Source organism: Scophthalmus maximus, chromosome 14 (assembly GCF_022379125.1).
Source record: "Scophthalmus maximus strain ysfricsl-2021 chromosome 14, ASM2237912v1, whole genome shotgun sequence".
Lineage (NCBI taxonomy): Eukaryota > Metazoa > Chordata > Actinopteri > Pleuronectiformes > Scophthalmidae > Scophthalmus > Scophthalmus maximus.
Genome location: NC_061528.1, coordinates 12,762,063 through 12,782,500, shown reverse-complemented (window position 1 = coordinate 12,782,500; position 20,438 = coordinate 12,762,063). Strand labels below are relative to the sequence as shown.

The 20,438-nt window shown below is 43.1% G+C and overlaps 1 protein-coding gene across 2 annotated transcripts in view; it reads right to left on the bottom strand.

Annotated features, from left to right (window-relative positions):
• ptprna (protein tyrosine phosphatase receptor type Na) overlaps nt 1-18,566 on the bottom strand; it is a 22,464-nt gene extending 3,898 nt beyond the window's left edge. Inside the window, exons 1-18 of one of the 2 annotated variants that reach the window (XM_047337496.1) lie at nt 18,374-18,566; nt 10,247-10,297; nt 6,364-6,474; nt 5,666-5,783; nt 5,391-5,538; nt 5,060-5,273; nt 4,816-4,968; nt 4,577-4,702; nt 4,426-4,460; nt 4,077-4,342; nt 3,827-3,913; nt 3,641-3,720; nt 3,366-3,430; nt 1,513-1,722; nt 931-1,197; nt 672-819; nt 312-385; nt 53-130 (exon numbers count right to left, since the gene is read on the bottom strand). In XM_047337496.1, the coding sequence (XP_047193452.1) occupies nt 53-130; nt 312-385; nt 672-819; nt 931-1,197; nt 1,513-1,722; nt 3,366-3,430; nt 3,641-3,720; nt 3,827-3,913; nt 4,077-4,342; nt 4,426-4,460; nt 4,577-4,702; nt 4,816-4,968; nt 5,060-5,273; nt 5,391-5,538; nt 5,666-5,783; nt 6,364-6,474; nt 10,247-10,297; nt 18,374-18,392 (2,250 nt within the window). In that variant the 5' untranslated portion in view covers nt 18,393-18,566. Of the gene's footprint in view, nt 1-52; nt 131-311; nt 386-671; nt 820-930; nt 1,198-1,512; nt 1,723-3,365; nt 3,431-3,640; nt 3,721-3,826; nt 3,914-4,076; nt 4,343-4,425; nt 4,461-4,576; nt 4,703-4,815; nt 4,969-5,059; nt 5,274-5,390; nt 5,539-5,665; nt 5,784-6,363; nt 6,475-10,246; nt 10,298-13,751; nt 14,044-18,373 lie in introns of those variants that run through there. The other variant, XM_035651020.2, reaches the window with a different exon arrangement.
• Nucleotides 18,567-20,438: the final 1,872 nt, after the last annotated feature.

Below are 20,438 nucleotides of genomic sequence, written 5' to 3'. Positions count from 1 at the left end.
AGTGAGACAACAAGGCAGGGAAATGAAACTAGAGGGAGGAATGATTTCTGACCTGCCAGAAATCTGCAACAGTGTGGGGCAGAGGTCCCTGTGTGGCAATGTAAGCTGGTTGGCGAGGGTCATGATCAAACTGTTGGTTGGACAAAAACAAGAACAGAAGATGTATTCGATATTAAAATCATCAAGTAATAGCTGATAATCTAAATCATCATTTTGAATTAGTGTGTAATTCACCATGTAACAAATTACTACTTCTGAATATCATCAAATACTGTGAATATTTTTGTGTTGAGTGTTTAAGACGTTCTTACTATGGTGCTAGCGTTGATGTAATCATGTTTACTTGGGTTCACTTCAGTCTTCAGCTTCACCCGAGAGTGATCATCTAGAAGAGGCAGCAGGAGGAGAGTAAGTATGAGTCTGAATGTGTAATGATTGATTGAATGAATGAAGTATGCCTCCGGTAAAAGGATGTTTGTGTGAAAAAGTTATGATATTTTCTACTTTTTTTCCCTTGACACTTACTATGCAGTACAGGTCTATGTAGATGAGTGAAAATAGAACGATGCTGTACATACAAGCTTACAGGGTGATTGATAACTGAAGGATGCATGACACCTTGACAGATGACAGAATTGATTGAAAAGTGAGTTACACATTGATGAACTAACAGGGGAGGGATTGAGCGTGTCGGTTTTTGTCCACGTTGTTTGGGACTTGAGCCACAGCCACTGAACTGGGTTCGGCCTGGTAGGAGCACAAAGCCTCCCACTCCTTCTGAAGGCGGTCCTTATTACGCAGGTGGTCCTCCATGTAAGCCTGCGGGGGTGACAGCAGGTCAAAACGGGGTTTTTTTGTCTTACAGCAGGAGAATCCTTTGCTACACCACAAAGCATACCGTCTCTCCGCTCGGACGGTGTGCTCACTCACCAGTATCATGTGGCCGGTAGAGATGTCCATATTGGACTGGGCGGGCTCTTCGCTCCACGATGGGGTCGAGCTGTGGGTGGAGGACGGGCTGTGCTGCGGACCATCGCTGAACTGGGAGGAGACGCTGCTGACACGAGATGTGTCGGTGCCCCGTCGACCGCCGGCCCCTGTTCCTATGGCGGTCCCTGCCATGGTGCTGCTCACTCCGGCCACGCAGTCCTGACGGCACAAGGAGGATTTGGATGCCATGTGCTGCCGACATAGCTCCTGAAAGGACAGTGGGAAGGGGGATGAGCCAGAAATGCAAAAGCAAAATATATTAAATGGAAGTAGGGCTGCAACTATGCATCACCATTAATGTTGAATTAATTGATAATCAATTTTCATTTTATGAATTAGAGTAAATATCAAAAGCAATGATACATTTATAGAAAAATCTTTTTTTTTGCATTGCAAATTATTATATGCATAGAATAAGTTCTTTACATATATGTTGGGACATAGCATTCTTAATTTAGTTTAAAATATATACAAATATTAAATGTCTTTTCCTCCGTCCTGACCTTCTTTGTTTTGTCTTACCTGGTAGTCGAAGTGTGTTTCGGCTCCTCCCTCTGGCCCCAGGCCGAGCTTGCCATTGGCCACTTGCTGAGCATAGTGCCTGAGACAAGCTACGGCCATGGCCAATACCAGCAGGCCACCCACAACTGCCATGGAAACAAGGGTGATAACCGTCCCACTGGAGCCCTGGGAAACCCTGGTTACCTGAGGGAGACCCCGTACATCTGTCCTCTGGGGAAAAAAAGAGACGATAATAAAGAGTAGTGAGCAAGACATTGGGGGGGGGGGGGGAACAAGGAAACAAATTATTACAAGCCGAGCCACTCCAGGGAACCTGCCGCTACCACGGGAACACAAAGGTCACTCATTTTATTTGAACAACAAATTTGTTTCTCGGCAAATGCACATGACAGCAAGGTGTGCTCAGTGAGCAGCTGAAGTTGAGATTTAAAGACAGAGGTCTGGAAGGTCATGGTGTAATGCACCAGGAACCCATTGAAAAGACAGCAGAGGTTGGTGCAGATCAGTGAACCATTGCACATTGATGCTTTAAGTTTTAGTCTGCTTCAGAGACTAAACCTCTTCTTTATCTATTCACAATTAACCTTAAACTTAAGAAAAATCACAGGGAACCACATAACCCAGCTTTCTATATAAATTGGGACAAGTAAACAAACACAATTTAGAAATACCTATTTTTAATATGATCTTTTTTAACTGGATGATATTGTGTGCACAATGTTGTCCTTGATGATGCCGTAGTTATTTTCCATGGTGTTGTTGTATGGTGAAGTTACAAAAGCTGTGCTTTACCTCCAGCCATTTACATGCATTTTCTCGACTTTGCAGTAGATAACCTATCAAAAACCAATTTCTCTTTGTTTACATTTGATGTGAAATCATCGGTGTATCTCACATTTCTGTACTTATGTAACGTGCAATCTTTTCCTTATATCATTTATCATATCCAAATTGTGCAATCAATCTTTTTTCCAAAAAATCTATTATATACAGTAGAATGAATAATAACTGACTAGAACTAATAAAAACACCACATTTCATCATATCAGTGCCACACACACACACACACACACACACACACACACTTAATGTATTGGCTGGATTATTTTATAGCCCTGAATGCAATCGATGTGTGGGTGTGTGTAATCTTAATAATTATTCTAAATTAATCCATCACACACAAAATGTGAGACGCAGGCGAGGCAGAGGCCTGAAATCAGACTGTGTGAACGCTGGGGAATAATGAGGTTATAGACACCTGTGGCCGTTGCCATAGCACCTGGGATCAGAAAGCAATAGTAGTGGGGGAGGTGGGGGAAATGAAACGCCATGGCAACAAGTGACAAACTAATTGTCACAGGGTGTCGCTTGCTGTTTTTTTCCGGGTGACTCGCCCCCCCGGGCGGCACACACTCACGAGGTTCACACATGCACAGACAAACACCCACACACACACAATATGGAGAGTCAGTTGATGTGTAATCGCTGTGACAGATGTGCTGCCTTTGTCTGTGCTGCACTGAACAGTGCAGTGCTCCGACACCAGCGGTCTTGTGCTGAAATGTCATCTTTCATATGAAAAACTGAGGCCATAATGAAAAAGAAAAGCAAAAGCAATATGTGGTGACTACGATGTGAAAACAAGATGGTTGGGAGTCTCATCTGACACGACTAACTCTGAGCTCACCCCAGAGCCCGTGAATGAATGATTAAAGGGAAACGGTAAAGAATACAGAGGGGTGATTATATCTCTGTTGCCTTGACAACTGCTCCATATGTTCCTGACAGTAGAGGAAGGGGAGGTCACAAGGGGCTATTTCCACAGAGGCTGTGTAAGTGTGTGTAGCAAGTACCTCTCCCATGCCAGTCTGTACAATCTTCAGGCCCGTCTCAGACTCCAGGAAGTTCTTTTCCGATACTGGTGGGTTGAAGAAAAAGACAAACTATTTTATTATTGTATGTGAGAAAAAAGAAAGAACTTTCGGAAATTGAAATTGAGGGGGGACAAAATTGTGATAGAGACTAAATAGTGTGCATACTTACAGTACTTTTCACTTATTATTTCACAGCATGTGTGGGCAGGTCGGTGCGAGTGTGTCTACGTGTCGTGTGTTTTTTTTAGCCTCACCAGCTTTAGCAGCCACCTCTGCAGCCGTCATGTTGTGTTCATTCTGGCGGATACGGAACGTCAGCGCGGGACCCACCACACTGGAAACCCACACAAGCGCACACAAACACACACATGATTTGATACTTCAAAACTGTGGAAATATTTAAAGTGTAAAACAGCTATTGGTGGTGGCGGTGGTGTTACCTGATATTGATGAAGCTGCTGGTTGTCAGGTGTATCTTATCAGCCAGTAGTTCCAGCAGCTTCACTCCATCATTCAGACTCAGAGGACTGGGGAGAAAAAAAAGCATCATTATCATCATCATCATTATCATCATCCTCCATCTGAATACCATGTCTTATGCCTGCAGTGTTTCCACCTGTTGATGGTTCATGTTGATAGATGTGTTCGACAAACAGAAGAACTGATAGCTTAGTTTGCTCGAGCACTGACCTCTGGTTGGTGACAATGTACCCGTACTCCTCCTTGGCTCCCGCACCCTCAACCAGTGGCGGCTCCTTCTCCTTCAGGCCCTGTCCGGCTTCTGCAGGAGAGGCCTGAGGGGGCTGAGAGGCAGAGGAGGGAAGGCTGGTGCTCCTGGCTGGAGGTGTGGCCGGGACCGAGGCAGAGGAGGGTGCAGGTGGGGCACCGGGGGGTCCGGGAACGGGAGCGGGTTTCTGTGGCTTATTTGACGAGCTGTCTGATTTCAACACCTGAGTCTGTGGAGAGAGATGATACAAGATGTGTTAGTGAGTGCCAGATTACAATTTGTAATCACTGCTGACAACAGATGCTGACATACCTCCTTGAGGGTGAGGAGGTCCTTCTCAATTGGATCTGTGTGAGACAAACTAATGTCTTTACACAAATATTACAGTAAAACTAAAAATTTCAGTTTTAGCATAATTTTTCCCCTTTCTTCCCTTCTTTGTTCGTATGTTTGGGTACTGTACCTGTTTTGTCTTGGGCCTGCAGCAGCTGCAGTATCAGGGCTAGCTTGTAGAGCTGTTCTTGACTGAGTTCCCTGGGGTCAACTCCGTACTTCTGCAAGACTCCTGACATCCTCTGGAGCAAGCCATCTAAACACAGGACAACGGTTAGTTCTATTTTTATACTGATCAGTTTATAAAATGAAGTTTTGAATACATTATGCAAATCAAATGTGAGTAGGTTTAAATTAAATTTTCCTTACTGTTGTTTCCAGACAGAGAGCTGACATCCTGAAGAACCTTCTTGTTCTGCGGCATTTGTTGTCTGCCTGCAGTACCAATTCGCTCCTCTAGGGTATAGTCTTCCACATAGTCCACTGGAATCTCCAGTTCCAAGTCCTCATAATAAGGCAGTCCTGCTCATGACATAAGAGGTAATGATGGTAAGAGAATGTAGTCATAATCTTTTATCTATTGTATAATGTGTTGTAGCTTCTATCTTATTACCTGCAGGAGCCATGGCAGCAGCCCCCCGGTGGCGATATGAGGGCTGGGCAGATGCCAGGTAGAGAGACAAGGCTTCCTGTAGCAGCTGCCTGTCACGCTCTTGCGCTCGCTCTCGCTCTCGCTCTCTCTGATTGGCCTGGGACCTTGAAGAGGGGCGGGCATAGTTGCCCCCTGCCCCTATGAGAGATCGCTCAACTTCATCTTGGTACCTATGCTGTGATTGGGACAAGTATTACACGTTTATTTGTCATCTAAGACCTCGACTGCGATGTTGCTACTGTGAGCTTCGATTGCTGTAAGAGCTGAGGATGAATGTGTGAATTTGGTGAACCTGGCGGTATGTGTAGGGGTCCATGGACGCTGTCTGCATGCGCATCTGGGATTGAGGAGGCTCAACAATCATGTAGTCCACATAGTTGCCACCGGGAGATGTGGACCCCGACTTGGAACTATGGTGACTGGGGATGTACTGTTTAGGCCTGACAACAAAGGAAACAATCAGAGACAAGACTGGAGTGGATACGGAGGGAGCTATATTCACACACAGGGCCTGCAAAATGTAGAAGGATATAGAGGCAGGCTCAGGGTGCAATATAGAGTACTTACTGAGGTGAATGAGAAGAGGAGGAAGGGGAGTTCGGTTTGGAGGGGTGGATGGTGTGGGGAACTCTCTTCAACTCCTTCGATAAAATATACTGTGTGATGTCATCCTGCCATGAAAGCCCTGCACGCACGCACACACACACACACACACACACACACACACACACACACACACACACACACACACACACACACACACACACACACACACACACACACACACACACACACACACACACACACACACACACACACACACACACACACACACACACACACACACACACACACACACACACAGCATTAAAGACAGCCACGGAGGCCGAGACTGAGAGTGCGAGGTGTGCTTGAGGGAGAGGGGGGAAATCTATACTGTTCCTAATAGGAGTTGTGTTCAAGTACTTGCATTATTGATGGATTACAACCTCTGTTCATGAAGCATCCATGGATTTCAGATTTGTGATGTCAGAACAGTAACCAATTTTTAACATGAGCATATATATATATATATACACACAGGGTACTTTGTTTATTGTTAACACCATTTTAGGTGGAAAATCAAATGCCAGAATGACACTCACAAGTGACGATACACAAGTTCACTGTCTAAATCTTTGAGACTATGTGTTTTTAACACAAGCAGTTTTAGCAGTTTAAAGTTTTTTATGAACACTAATAATGATATTCACGTTCTTTCTTACCTTGCTGCATTAGCTGTTTGAGGACTTCCTGCATCCTCTTCAGAACAGGAATTGACACCTGGTACTGGACCTGGTCCTGCTTGGAGCTATGGCACTGACCAAACAGCCCGTCTGGAACACACGCACACGCATGCACACAGTGGCTCCCGGTCACACAATAGGCCTTTTGGACATTTAAGCACTGGTGTACATAATAAAATTAATGATGGCTGGATTCCATGTAGCTGTTTCAGTTTAAGGGGTTCTTGTTTTGTTCATCCTTGCTTCCAATATGCAGGAAGAAAAGCGCTGATATAAAGGACACACTACGAAGAATACACAGATAGTGTGAGAAAAATGTCGTCTGTGAAAAACGCCCTGAAGAGCAGCAAATTTACAACAGTGTGGACCAACATACTGCTGTATCTTAACTGACGTCTCAAACTGCATCCTAAAACAAATGGCTTTGTGACACCGTCCTTAAGGTAAAGTACTTCTCCAGTAACCTGTATTTCTTAGGGTAGCCCACACTACGCGAGCCCACGCCAGTGAGTCATAGCTGCGAAGTACAGTCCACATACTAACACCGACTGTCACAGTCCTTTCAACACGGTTGAGTTAACGTCAGTGCGCGTGCTCTTGTTAAATTCCTTTTGAAATAGTCGCTAACTTGCAGGCACCCTCGTGGCAAAAGAAATTATGAAAAGCCTTTGCTCAGTATTATTATGAAGAAATGTACCAAACAGTCCCAAACAATTTCATGCATCATCTCTCCAGTTAGATACCAGCTAATGCATCAGGATGAGCTTCACAAAGTCCGTATTAGCTGCACAGCAAATTTGTTGAATTGTATGGAGGTATACAAGTGTTTACTGCCCCTAAATCCTAAAAAAATGATTGTAATTTTATATAATATTAAATGTATAATATTGAAATAATAATGCTCTGCTTCAATATCACATAAAAAATATTCAGGGAGGAGTGTATCCATTTACCACTAAAGTGATGGTTTTTCAATCATATTAGATACACAGAATCTGAAATGTCTGACTTTAGCACATTGTGAAAAGCTTAATTTTACTCTGAACTCTGATAGAGTTAACATGAAGGTACTTAAAGAGAAAGAAGGGTCCTCAGACTGCTACGTGAAACAAGTAGAAATAAAGTAGAGTAGACTATTATCTGGTGCAGTGATGAGTCACAGTCTTTCACCACACCAGATAAATCTCATGCGAACCAACCAGCCACAGAGAGATGGTGAATTGTGTTACTGGACACATTTAAAGGAGACTAATGTGTTTCTATAAACTCAAGTTTTATATGAAACACTTACTTACTATAGGGGAAAAATATGTTTTTACCTTATTTACATTTTTGCATAAGTAGCTCCCGTTGGAGGGCGAGTGTGCAATAAGGCGCATGCTATTATTATATTATCAAAGTCTGACAAAAAACCCACAGAAGTAGAGAGATACATTCATATTTTCCCACCCAGTGATTTCAAAAGCCTTGATCATATTGCAAATAATTGATGTTGACTATGTGACAGGGGTATTATATCCTGACAGTGTGTCACACTGGTGATGTATAATATCTCCAGAGAGGAGGAGGAGGAGGAAAAGAAGAAGCAGGAATGAAGATGAACAGTGGGGAAACAGAAAACTGCCCGTCTTAATTGGATTGGGAATATTTCTGGAGCTTGAGTTATTTTCTGTAGATGTCATAGTATTCAATGTTGAACAGAGGAATGTGTTGAATGTAAAAGAAACGTTGGGTTCAAATGACATGTTTTAAAAATGTTCCAAACAAATTATTGCCGTGACATGCATCAGTGCAACAATCTACAATATGTGTGGGTTATTTAAATCTGACACACACAGCAAACAAATGTATACAAGAAATAACTATAACCAGTGATATCTTTTTTTAAATTATTGTTATTCTTCCTTGACAAAACACAGTGGATTGGATTCAGGCAGGTTTTGCTGGTAGTGGCTAATGTAGCCTCAAGCAGCAAGGGTGCAGAGGTCCAGTAAGAATTTTTTTTCTAACTCCAACACCCACAGATTTCAAACAGATACACTACACTTGTGGTCTTCAGCGCCAGCTGACGCTCACTCAAGGCAGCATCTCATGAAGCAACGGGGTGATCAGGTCAGGTTGCTACACATACACAGAACTCAGCTGACAGAGCTTCACCTCGTTCTGGTTGACTCTCTTCACAGAGCGCAACAGGCTGTACAGGCTTTACAGAGAAGAGAATAAGCGCGACCTTGGTCCGTGTATGAATGTGGACACATCTGTTGCAGCGCTGTGCTCAGTCGAGGCTGGAAGATTCAGCCCAGCAACGCCTGATCGACACCACACAGTTCTACAATCAAAACAGTGGCCGAGCCTTCACTGTCATTTACTGTACGTTCATCCCTTCAGCACTTGCAATCTTCACTACTTGCTCGTCGTGAGGTAGAGGCAGAAATGTCAAATTACTTTGCCAATTCAAATGGTTTTGTTCATTTCAGCGTGAACATAGTTATCAATTATGTAGAGATTTCATTTTTCAACTTGAAATCTGTTATCCTTCTTTTTTAGTGGCTGCTCAATGCCTCCTATACAAAATGTCACTCTCTTCATCGCCCAAGGCACAGACAGAGGACATTAATGTTGATGCTCCCATTGAACTCGACAGCAAGCGAGCCATCCTCAACGCAAAGTTGGTGTGGATTAATAGCAGTTATATAGTCACAAAAAAATGTAATTGCAAATTCTCACACTATTGAAAACGTTAATATTATATATTTGTATTTAAAATGATACATAAATGAAAACAGATTATTAAGTAAAGCTGATTTTTTTTGTTGATGATTTAGCAATGCAGTATTAGAATATTTCACACCTTTGTTTTCTACGATGTCAATATCCGAGAAAATTAAATAATAAAAATAATGCGGTATGTGAAGCATGGTACGGTACAATGGCTGGTTCAAGGAGACCTGATACTGAACACAATCAAAAGGTACAAATCATTTGGAGGGGAAGATTTTTGCTTCAGTTAATGAAGAGTCCGAATGTTTTCTGTTGATTTTACTGTTACTATTGTCTGCTCCTAGATGCGTCACACACTTCCTTGACCCCTTCACCTACTGTAAACTCAACACAGTGGCTGTGTATTCTTCATACAGCGTTAGTCACTGGGAGACGTGTGTGTGTCCATCCAGACTGTGGTGGTTATGCCGAGGTTGTGTTTACAGCTTATTTTGCATTGCACGTTCTGGCATAGACATGGAGCCGGACAGACAGTCAGAGAGACAATACGACTACACATGCACACGCGCACACACACATGAATCAAGGCCTGAGTAACCCAATCTGTTTTGTATTCCGTCCAATGGCTGTGCTTCCGCGTAAGAGCAATTTCCACGGAGAAGTGCGTAAGTGTGCGTCGGTGACTCATCACTGTATTAGCACAACAACTGTGGGGGTGTCGACCTCACCGTGATGTCAGTGTTGCCATGGAGACAGTGGAGCGGGGGAGGGGCTTAGATGAAGAGGAGGAAAGGGAGATGGGGCAGGTGACGACAGCTAGACACATGGGGCTGAGGGAGGAAAAACCCCTTTGTGTGTATATTTTTGGCCTTTGTGCCAGTGTGCTTTACAGTGACAGTGATAGTGTGTGTGTGTGTGTGTGTGTGTGTGTGTGTGTGTGTGTGTGTGTGTGTGTGTGTGTGTGTGTGTGTGTGTGTGTGTGTGTGTGTGTGTCAATTCCATGGTTAATAATCTAATATGCTCTTGAGTTTCAGAAAGGATTAAGAAAGCAGTCTGTCTTAAAAGTTTTATGTGAATGTTCAAACTATATCTTTGATTTTGTATGTTGGTATGTGTGTGTGTGTGTGTGTGTTGTACTCACCATCTGAGCAAAACTGATCCCTCATGCACAGTTTCCTCTCAAACAGGCAACCTGAGGGAGAAAGAGAAGAACAGATTTCTAGCAGGTACATTGGGGTAAAATCCTTCACAGCTATTTCCATGGCAACAAGTGCTTTAACTCACATTTTGAGGGGCTGAAGTGAGAAGACAAAGTGAACTTAACCCTGTGAAACTCATTAAAATTTGCATCAAATGTACTGCACATTACTTATCAAGACACCCTCAAAAACGAAGCACAGCCTTCACCCTGTTTTTTTATAGTTTAATTCTAATGCACACATCATTTGTAGGCATTTAATAAATGGTATAATCTCAAAACCTGGAAAGTCTGAAAATCTTGCAATAAAAGAAAATATCTTATTTCTGTTTGGACAGCTTTACTCTTGATTAGATGCAGTAAAAAAAAAGTATTATAAGCTGAACAAGCTATCTTTGTTATGTGAATTGATTTCACAGAAGAGGTTATTCGTTGGCTTCTGTGTAATACAGATTTGTGACTGAACAGGAAACAAAGATACAGAGTTTTACAGTAGTCGGTATTCTTAGTTATTTTTTTGTTTCCTATTTTAGGTTTGTGAGAAGTCTCCATCTTTCTCATGTCACATCCCATCTGTCTTTTTAAAAAAAGTGGTATACAATCTGTGTGTAAGTGTGTGTGTGTGAGCAAAAATGAACAGATCAATATCACATACTGAATCCCAGAGTTGGCAGGTGAATAGCTGGTTTGCTGAACTGATGGATCTGTGAGTTGAACGCTCACCTGAACAAAGACTTCTCTCTACCTGTATATAAAGTGACGCAGTATTTAACAGCGTGTTCTGTGACTCACCTCTTCTTTCTTTGGAGAGACACATGCAGTGTACACATAGTGCGCTCTCTTTTCTTTTTTTGCTCTGATGCTCAGTCAAAGTTTTAATCCGAAACCTGGCAATGAACGTCGCTTTTAATGTGCAACCGAGAGAAGTATTTCGAAATTCTTGTTTTTCATTTATCTGAAGCTGTTTGGGGGGAAAAAATAAATAATCGCACACTGCTGTCAGAGCTTTCGCTGTGTGGCTGATCAAGATCCAAGAGACCTGCTCTCACCAATCGGTGGACGGTTGTGTGAACCTTCCCGCATGCTTCAACAAAAACACAGATTTTATTGTACTGGATCACAGCCAAGAGGTGTCTTAGTAACTGTAGCGCACAGGGGCTCGCGGAGGGACTGATATACTGTATGCACGGCAAGACATTGTGTGTAAATGCCAGACCGAGTCATCAATCATTGACCAATTGTCCAGGAGGGGACTTCTGGTCGTGTTGGGCCAACAATCAACATGGAGCGAAAACAACGAACCACAATCACAAAGCCGTTTCAACAAATTGCCTGTGTACATTCTGGTATGTTGAATGCAACATTGAACTGTAAGCTTTACAAGCATTTGTGCTAAACTATGTGTAATTCAGAGAGACACTCCAACACTTCTTTTCAGAAGAGCAAAAAGACAGGAGTGGATATTAGATGTTGAGAGCTTGTACAGTAAAACTGAAAAAGATCATCGGCCGGTCCAGAGCTGCATGAGAGAAAGGGATGTTGTAATTCACATCCTTCCTAGACCAACAGTTGGATAAGTAACAACAGCATCAACAGTAACCTTCCTTATAGAACAATCATCCTCATTTGAAATATAAAAATGTGTGTGCGAGCAACATGGTAAACCACAAATGTTCCCATGTAAATTTGTCATAGCAATAGGAGACAGGTCTCTTGAGGGAGTAGACTGGCTGCGCAGACGTCAACAGACATGAGCATCACACTGTGTGTGAGCGGATGGACAGTCAGACATATGGATGGATGGCTAATCAAATGAGCAGATGGGTGGATGCGTGCGTGAAAAGGCATTGATGGAGGAACGGAGGACAGGAAGCAACAGTGGTTACTAGTTTCTCTCCATGGTGCTGAAATCCCAGGCGCTTGCAGATTGGCTTTTCATTGCGCTGTGCATTGTTTGTTGTTGGGTTTTTTTTATGCCACTGACATAGGTTTTCTCAGGGATCTTTTTCCCCAGTCTGATTTCTCACTTGTATTTTAAGTAATTTTTATAGACTGGAGCAGGTTTGAATAAATACACATATTACTGTACTGTCTCTTTCTCTCTTGTAAATGCAGTAAACTCCTACTGTGAGCAATTTCTTCTGAGATGTTTCATGAATCACATCTGGGTAGTTGCACTAAATAGTTGAAACTTAAGTAATACAGCATTTAAACATGGAAAAAATAAAAAAGCAGCCCTTGTGTTTAAAAAAAGAAAGAAAATAATAATGTTCACTTATTATAAAATCCTGAAGGGGACAATAACGTTTGGTCCTTCTCAATCTCAGTCTGAATCACTCTTTGAATCCACACCCTACTTCAAATCTCCATTCGCACACTGACACAGACAGGCTTTTTTTTTTAATATTCAAAAACATACAGCATAAAAATTGCACACTTGTTGCATCGGTGTATCAATTACAAATGATGACAGTTTTAATGCACCGGTCTACCAAAAGCCACTCCATCTACAGCAATAACTGACATGAAGTGTTCTTTGCTGAGACTGCTGCTGCTGCTGCTGCTGCTGCCACTATCAATAACACTAACATCACAGCTCCCGCCGCTAATGTCGCTGCCATTTGAGCCGCTGAGAGTGAAATGAGACACTGACGTTGTTAAAGCGTCAGTAAGCGCATTTGGGGAAAAAAAATGCAATAACCTGTATGACTTAAATTAACTTAACTTGCTTTCTCTCTTTTTAACCAATAAGGAAGATAAGCAACCTTACAGAATATGTCTTCTCTGTATAAAAAAAGGAACAGCCCTATATGTTAAATGAAATCAGTCTCAAGTGTTTTGGGCATTCTATATATAATGTAGTGAAACATCACTTGCTGTTTAGATGGTTTACATAATTCCGCTCTTTACTTTAAAAAACATCTGGTATCATATACACACTTGGCCATTTATCTCCAACATCTGGATTTTGGTGGCTTCGGGAAAAGACTCTTAATAATAACTTGACGTCAAGAAGAGCATAATAAGGAGTTTCGGGGGAGGTATGATACGGTGCACAATTTCCAAAAATGATCCTCCACCATTAAAACGGAATCCTCCCTGGAGTCAAATTCCCATCTTCCCCATCACTCTTTGCAGCCTCCATCTCTGTTTAATCTTATCAGAACCTCCACATACCGCGTCTCGTACTGAATACAGTCTTTTTCACGTCACAGTTCATTTCGGACGGCTTAACACAAAATGGTCAAATTAAACAGACTTGAAGCCAAAAGCTGAATCTGAGCTGTGATATTACCGAACCGTGGTGGTGATGCCACGGCGGAATTGAGTCGCCTGCAGAACGAGACCAACGCGCAAACGCACCTGGGGGTTATAACATGGGGGTTCATCATCACCATCATCATCACCATCACCATCACCATCATCACCATCATCATCATCATCTCACCGTATCTGTCTGACATGCCCGGCTGGCACAGCGCGGCCAGGAGGAGCAGAGCTCGCCATGGTGTCAGGTGCTGCATGGTCCTCTGCAGCCTCACGGCAGCGCAGGAGAAAGATGCGGAGTCCCGTCGCTTCCCCTGTCTCTCAAATCCCCATGGTGTTCCGACGAGCGGCGGCCGGTGTCGACAGGCTCACGTCGGACCCGAAAAAGCTCATGAGACGGGAGAGTGCGGCTTAAATAAATGGTCGATGGAAGTAATTCCTCACCGTGACCAAGGCGGGGCGTTGGGGGGGGGGGGGGGGGGGGGGGGGGGGGGGGGGAGGAGGAGGAGGATGAGGAGGAGGAGGAGGAAGATGATGAGGAGGAGGAGGAGGAGGATGATGAGGAGGAGGAGCGACGGGCTGTGGCTGCGAAACTACGGCCAGTCTGAGATCAACCTGCAGCTACGTCACGACGGAATCAGACGGAGAGAGGACCCGAAGTGATGAATTACACGTCATGGAGGCATTACTCGTATACGTGCGTGCATGCGCACAACACGCGCAACGTCTGTAGCTCGGAACAGCTTGCAGGTGCGCACAGGTGAGTCAGTCCGAGGCTCAATTCACCCACAAGCTCATGCGGTGCCGACTTTGACTTTTGACTGCTGCCGAAAAAAAATCTCAGACGCATCTGGGATTAAGCCGGATGTCCCCTGTTGTTAAAAACTAAAGGAGCAAGGGAGGAAGGAACCACAGTAGGCTGTATAGGCTCCGCACAGTTAGGGGAGCCTCTCCAGTTCCTTTGAGTCCAGGTAAAACCCCTGTGCACCCTGATCCTTTATTATTTAAAAAATACAAAATTAAATAAACAAGTGCTCATTCCTGATTAATAGACACATATTTTTTCCGAAAGTCATTCATGTTGTCATTGGCCATATTTGTCTCTCAATCTAACAGGGACATTGGACAGGAAAAGTGCACAATTCCCTTAATTGATCCTTTCTGATTAAAGCCCAACTGAGTGTAGCAGAGCTTTTTATTTTTTTCATTTCAGAGTAGTTAGTCTGGTTTAGTTGTCCCATTGCTCCCTCTTGTGTTCAAACCAATACATGAGAACTGTTGAACTGCTACTTATGCTGAAACGTATCTCACTTTCTCCGCCCAATTAAAAACATAATTTTTCTGCCTAGACCAGCCCACGGGTTAAAGCACGTAATAATGATAGAAGAAAAATACACGGGTTAATGCTGTTCACACCATCTACCTGAAAGACAAGCGAATAAATGGTCACTGCACAGCCATAAATAAAACATATTCAATACGGAATGTTCTTGGCATGCAGTTCATTTTGAAGGTGTTTATGACTTGAATCAAAAGATTTTTATTTCAGAATGCTCTACGGAAGGCCAGACCTTTTGACCTTGGCTCACACTGTTCACACAGTGATCCTATCCATGTCAAAGATAAGGCAGTACCAAGTGAATGTCTGATTATGTTGCGGGGTTAACATTTCTCACACTCCTCAGGGTTTCATTGTGCTCAATATCAAGTTGACACACACAAGTTGTGCATTATTCTCCCGTGAAACGCTGCTCACTTGTGCGACAGATGCCTCGGGCAACTGGCCTGTAACCGAACAGGAAGTGCCATCTGCATGTGGCGTGACTCATGAAACACATGGGTCGATTTGATGTCCGCTGCTCTCTATTTCAGGCACATTGTGCTGCTGTTGGCTTTCGATATCGTATCTCTTCTAAGATAGACCCAAAGTAGATCCTTGTAAACGGTGTCCATAAAGTCTCTCTGGTTGCATGGCGCCATTATGTTACTTGCATGCAATCAAAAACACACACACAGTCTTTCTACAGTTGTGAGGAACAATCCTTGACATAGTGCAACTAATTGCCCCTGAAATTAACTGAATTGTAACCTTAACCAACCACACACACACACACACACACACGCACGCACGCACGCACGCACACGCGCACACGCACACGCACACACACGCACACACGCACACACACGCACACACACACATTACTCTCCTCCCTCGTCCCGTGTAGCGCTGGGCTCAACTGAACTCACTGGCATGTGTGTATGTGTGTTTGGTGGGTTGCCGGGCAACATGCCTCCAGTATTTATGAAGGATAAAACCAGCTGAACACCCCTCACCTATAGACACTATTTAAGTCGTATTAAAACATTCAAGGATTTTCACTGTTGCTATTATACCCCGGGTTATTATTTGTTTAACAATTTCCCACCATGTCATCCAGACTGAACGGCTTCCGACTGCCCGGGCCAAATACCCCACCCTCGCAACGTGGTTGTAAGTAAAGCAAATATCAAAAAAAAGAAAAATCATAATAATGTCTCAAATTGAATTCATAAAAGACCTTTAATAAGAATTTAATTTGTGTCACATTGATAATGGTGGGAAAAAAACAACAAAACAGAGGTCAGTATGGATGTAATTTTTCATTGTGAGGAATGGGCTTTAAAATCCAATTAATATGGGAACTTGTCAGACTCAGTCACATCGCCTACATAAAGAGCTATGAGGTTTACAGATTTGGCTAATTCGCCTTTACAATGCAAACTTGAAAATAAACTGCTGGTATTTTTAAATTGAAATTCTGCATCCTATACTTCAAATAGAACCATGACATGGCTGAGCAGGGTTTGGCTGCTATGAACTGTTGATATTCTCAGCCTCGGTACGTGCATGTGTCTGGGGTCTATCTGATAACTGTTTTCTCCGCCGGCCTGGGATCTGGCTGCTAATTTAAGAATATTTTCATTCCAGGCCACGGGTCAGGCGTTGCTTGTGTGTCTGTGGTTGCTAGGCAACTCGTAGGTAGCTCACATTCTGTCCTGTGCTGGTGATCTAGTCCCTAACCGGGAAACTCCTGAATGACTGCTCCAGTCATATCAGCAGGTCACACAGTCAAGTCACACCAGGCTCATATCGTTACAGTGAAAAGCCCCCTCATCATCCCTGCTACATGAGTGCAGAGGGATGGGGAATCCAACAGACCAACAGTTTGAGGATGTGACTCTAAAACTCATATCTTAAAAGTTAGGTCATCATTAGTGGAGTGGCCGTGTCCCGGCTTTGTAGGGCCAAAGATGAGCTGTGGTAACATAACCAACCAGAGAAATCCTGTTTACTAATATCAGAATTAGAATATTATGGGACTGTCTTTTGAAAAGTTTTCCTGTCAGAGTCTATTCGGGGATCTCTCCCTGACAACATGGGCCTTTGGTGTTGAAAAAAGCAAAGTCATGATCCTTGAAAGAGGCCTGATGATCCCTAATGATAAAAGAACACAAATCAGTGTTATATCAAACATTACATCACTATTGCTATTGTTATATATTGACTGTACATCTGTTTAAATTTGTGAGCAAATCATTCTGTGAATTAGAGAAGCTGAAAATGTATTTAGTTTCTACAGCACCTTCCTCAGATTGATTTAAATATTATATAATGTCATGTTTTTCTTTTGCAGTTTTATCTTTCAGGGAAAATGAAATATTCCCGAAACATTATTTTAAAGGAAAACACCATTAGTAAAGCAACCAATGTTTTACATTTGAACAACTCTCGACTGTGTTTAACAACAGCTTCACTCTCAAAAAATAAATAAGACAATTGACAGATTGGTTTGTGTAATGCAGCAATTTAAATCAAATCCTATTTTCATTTGATATTTAATATTAGAATTTGATTGTCAGCAGTTATATTTATCCTCGAGCCTGTCAGTAAAAGCAGCATCATTCTTCCTATTTTCATTGTGGGTGTCAGGCTCTGTCTTCAGTCCCATGATCCTCTGGGAAAGTGACTGGACAACAGAGTTCAAACGGGAAGGCTAGAAATAGAGCTGACACCAGTGGCAGCTGACACACACACGCACGCGCGCACGCACACGCACACGCACACGGGCTGCTCGGTGAAACGCAAATACACGCATGACCCCACACGACGGCCCCTCCAACTCCAAACACATACACACATGGATGCTCACACACACATACAGAAAGACTATCACTGTGGTTCATATTTGATACCAGTGAGAAATGGTATATCTCGGTTATTTCAAATGTTTAAACTCTGCTAATGTGATGCTTTGATGGTCATATGCCTGAGACTAGAGAGGACATTAAACCCACTGTTGTCTGGCTAATCCCCCTTTTCACAACTGTGTGAGCATGCACAAAGCCGACGTCTCCCTCCCTCTTCTCAGTTTTCTTGACCACGTTTTCATTCTTATAAGTCCACAGATGTTTGTGACAGCACCGGAATAGATCCATCCAGCATTAACCTGACTAGAGGTGTAACTTAGAAAAAACACCCGTGTGGTTCCGCAGAGCCTTTCAAACGTATAACTTGTTCAGGAATCCAGGCACATGCCGCGGCTCTATTGGACTCCAAGAGCCACCTTTAACACCTGACAGAACTTAGAGGTTGGTCCTGTGACACAGGACAGGGGAGAGATGCTTCACGAGCCCGAGGCTTGCTCTCAGCTGCAGCCCCTGAGTGTCTGACATGTTAGGTCAGTTATAGACCCCCACCACCACACACGCCAAAATCTCTAACATATTTACATCCACTGCTTTAGACTTTGATGTTGTACTCACGCGCAGTTCGTCCATTCATTCATTTGCTGGTGTCACAGATATGGAGCAGGACCCAAGCGCAGATAGCGGAACAAAAGTTAGTTTCATAAAAAAAGGGCAAGCTTGCCATCTTTAGCAGGCAAATTAGAAGCTGGGTATGTGCAACCAGAAAAACAACTCGGGTAGCAACAGGTAGCCAAAATAGGAAAAACGGGACCAAAGAACACAAACAAACCTTAGGGCACAAAACAGGTGAAAGTGATCCAGAGCAGAGCAGGAACATGACAGACACACTGACAAGGACCAAGACACGCACAGAGCCTTTATAGGAGGGCCCAGATAATTAGACACAGGTGAGACACATTAGGAACAGGTGCAGACAATCAGAGGGAAACACAAGAAACGTAAAGTCACCAAAATTTCACCGTGCAGACGTTCCATCAAAACAAGTTTCCCACCGGCACTATTTTGGCGGGGACACCGCTGCTGGTTCCCGGGCTTAGCGCCGCCCCTAGACGATTGTGATTGGTTCAAAGAAACGAGAACAGGCCAGCCCATTTGGCAAAAAACAATAGTAATAGTATTCAAAGTCATGAGTCAGGAAAAGAAGAGGAGATTTTGACGATAAACATACAACTGCAAGACTGTAATTCTACAGCATCTGATTTAATATGATCAAATGAAATCAAAGAATTATCTACCCACTCAACTATATGGAGCTTTTTGCCATTTTAGCTAATCGTTTTGAGGACATGGCCCACTCATTTCCTAAGTAGAAGGTTTTGTCCTTTCTGTTCAGCTGTTTCAAGCAGCTGGCGGCCATTTCCCCCCCTGAAAGCGCCAGTAATTAGCAGACAGATGAAGTATACGCAACTAACTCGTGACTCAATCAAACATTTAACAAAAATAAGAAACTAAGAACCGACAAAATATTACAAACGAAAAAGATAGTGCTGCTCTGTGTGTGAGGAAAAATTTTGCACAGAGATGACGACAATACACACAGGCCGCTAAGTTGATATACACAATGTTCCAATGATACAATTAACCAGATAGTGCATGGATGATGCTGTGATTGAACACTCACTCATGGTGTGAGTAACTGCAGTGGAGAGCCCTTATAGCAAGATGGAGTGTGTGACCTCCCTGGCAGCGGCTCTGTCAGTCCAACCATACTGCTGCTTATGTAACCAAGGGCAAATTCATAACTCTGTTGTAACTCTAGCTACTGGCGGAGCAGTAACTCAAACAATTTGTAATACATTCTGATGTACAGAAGTAGGACAGTGCTAAACATCCGTTTCACATGCTTGGAAATCATCGAATTATCATTTTGAGGTTTTGAAATGGACAATAAAACTGAGAATGAGAATCTCAACAGAAAAATGCATGGTTTCAGTTTTCTCTGGCTCCATAAAACTGAAATCAAGCTGGACCACAGGGAAATCACAGTGAACATGCCATATGGATACATGAAGATATCAATGATTAGCCTGCTTTAGCCACATTGGAGTTCTTGCACACAAATGCAGAGACTGAAAGAATGACTGACTGACTTACTCTCACTCAATCAATCATGCCGTCACCCAGGCACACACACACACACACACACACGCACACGCACACGCACACGCACACACACACACACACACACACACACACACACACACACACACATACACACACACACACACACACACACACACACACACAGACACACACGGTCCTTTCCAGCAGTTGAAACCAGACCTCTTCGACAGCTGAATCGAGGGCTGGCAACAGGAATGAAAAGGGGGGGAGAGGAATGAGAGGATAAGTGGGGCTGGAGAAGAAATGAGTGGCTGAAGAGGGGGAGGAGATATAGAGGAAAGGCTTGGAGGATAATGGATGACATATCAAGAGACTGCAATAAACTGATTACAAAAAAATGCCCTCTAAGAAAAAAGGACATCTTTTATACTAGACATCGTTGATCCAAAAGAATTGACCTTTACTTTGCCAAGACAATAAGAATAGATAACTTCTTATGCTAAGAATGACCAACAATAAGACTTAAGATGTACTTCGACTTAAGCTGCCTCAACAT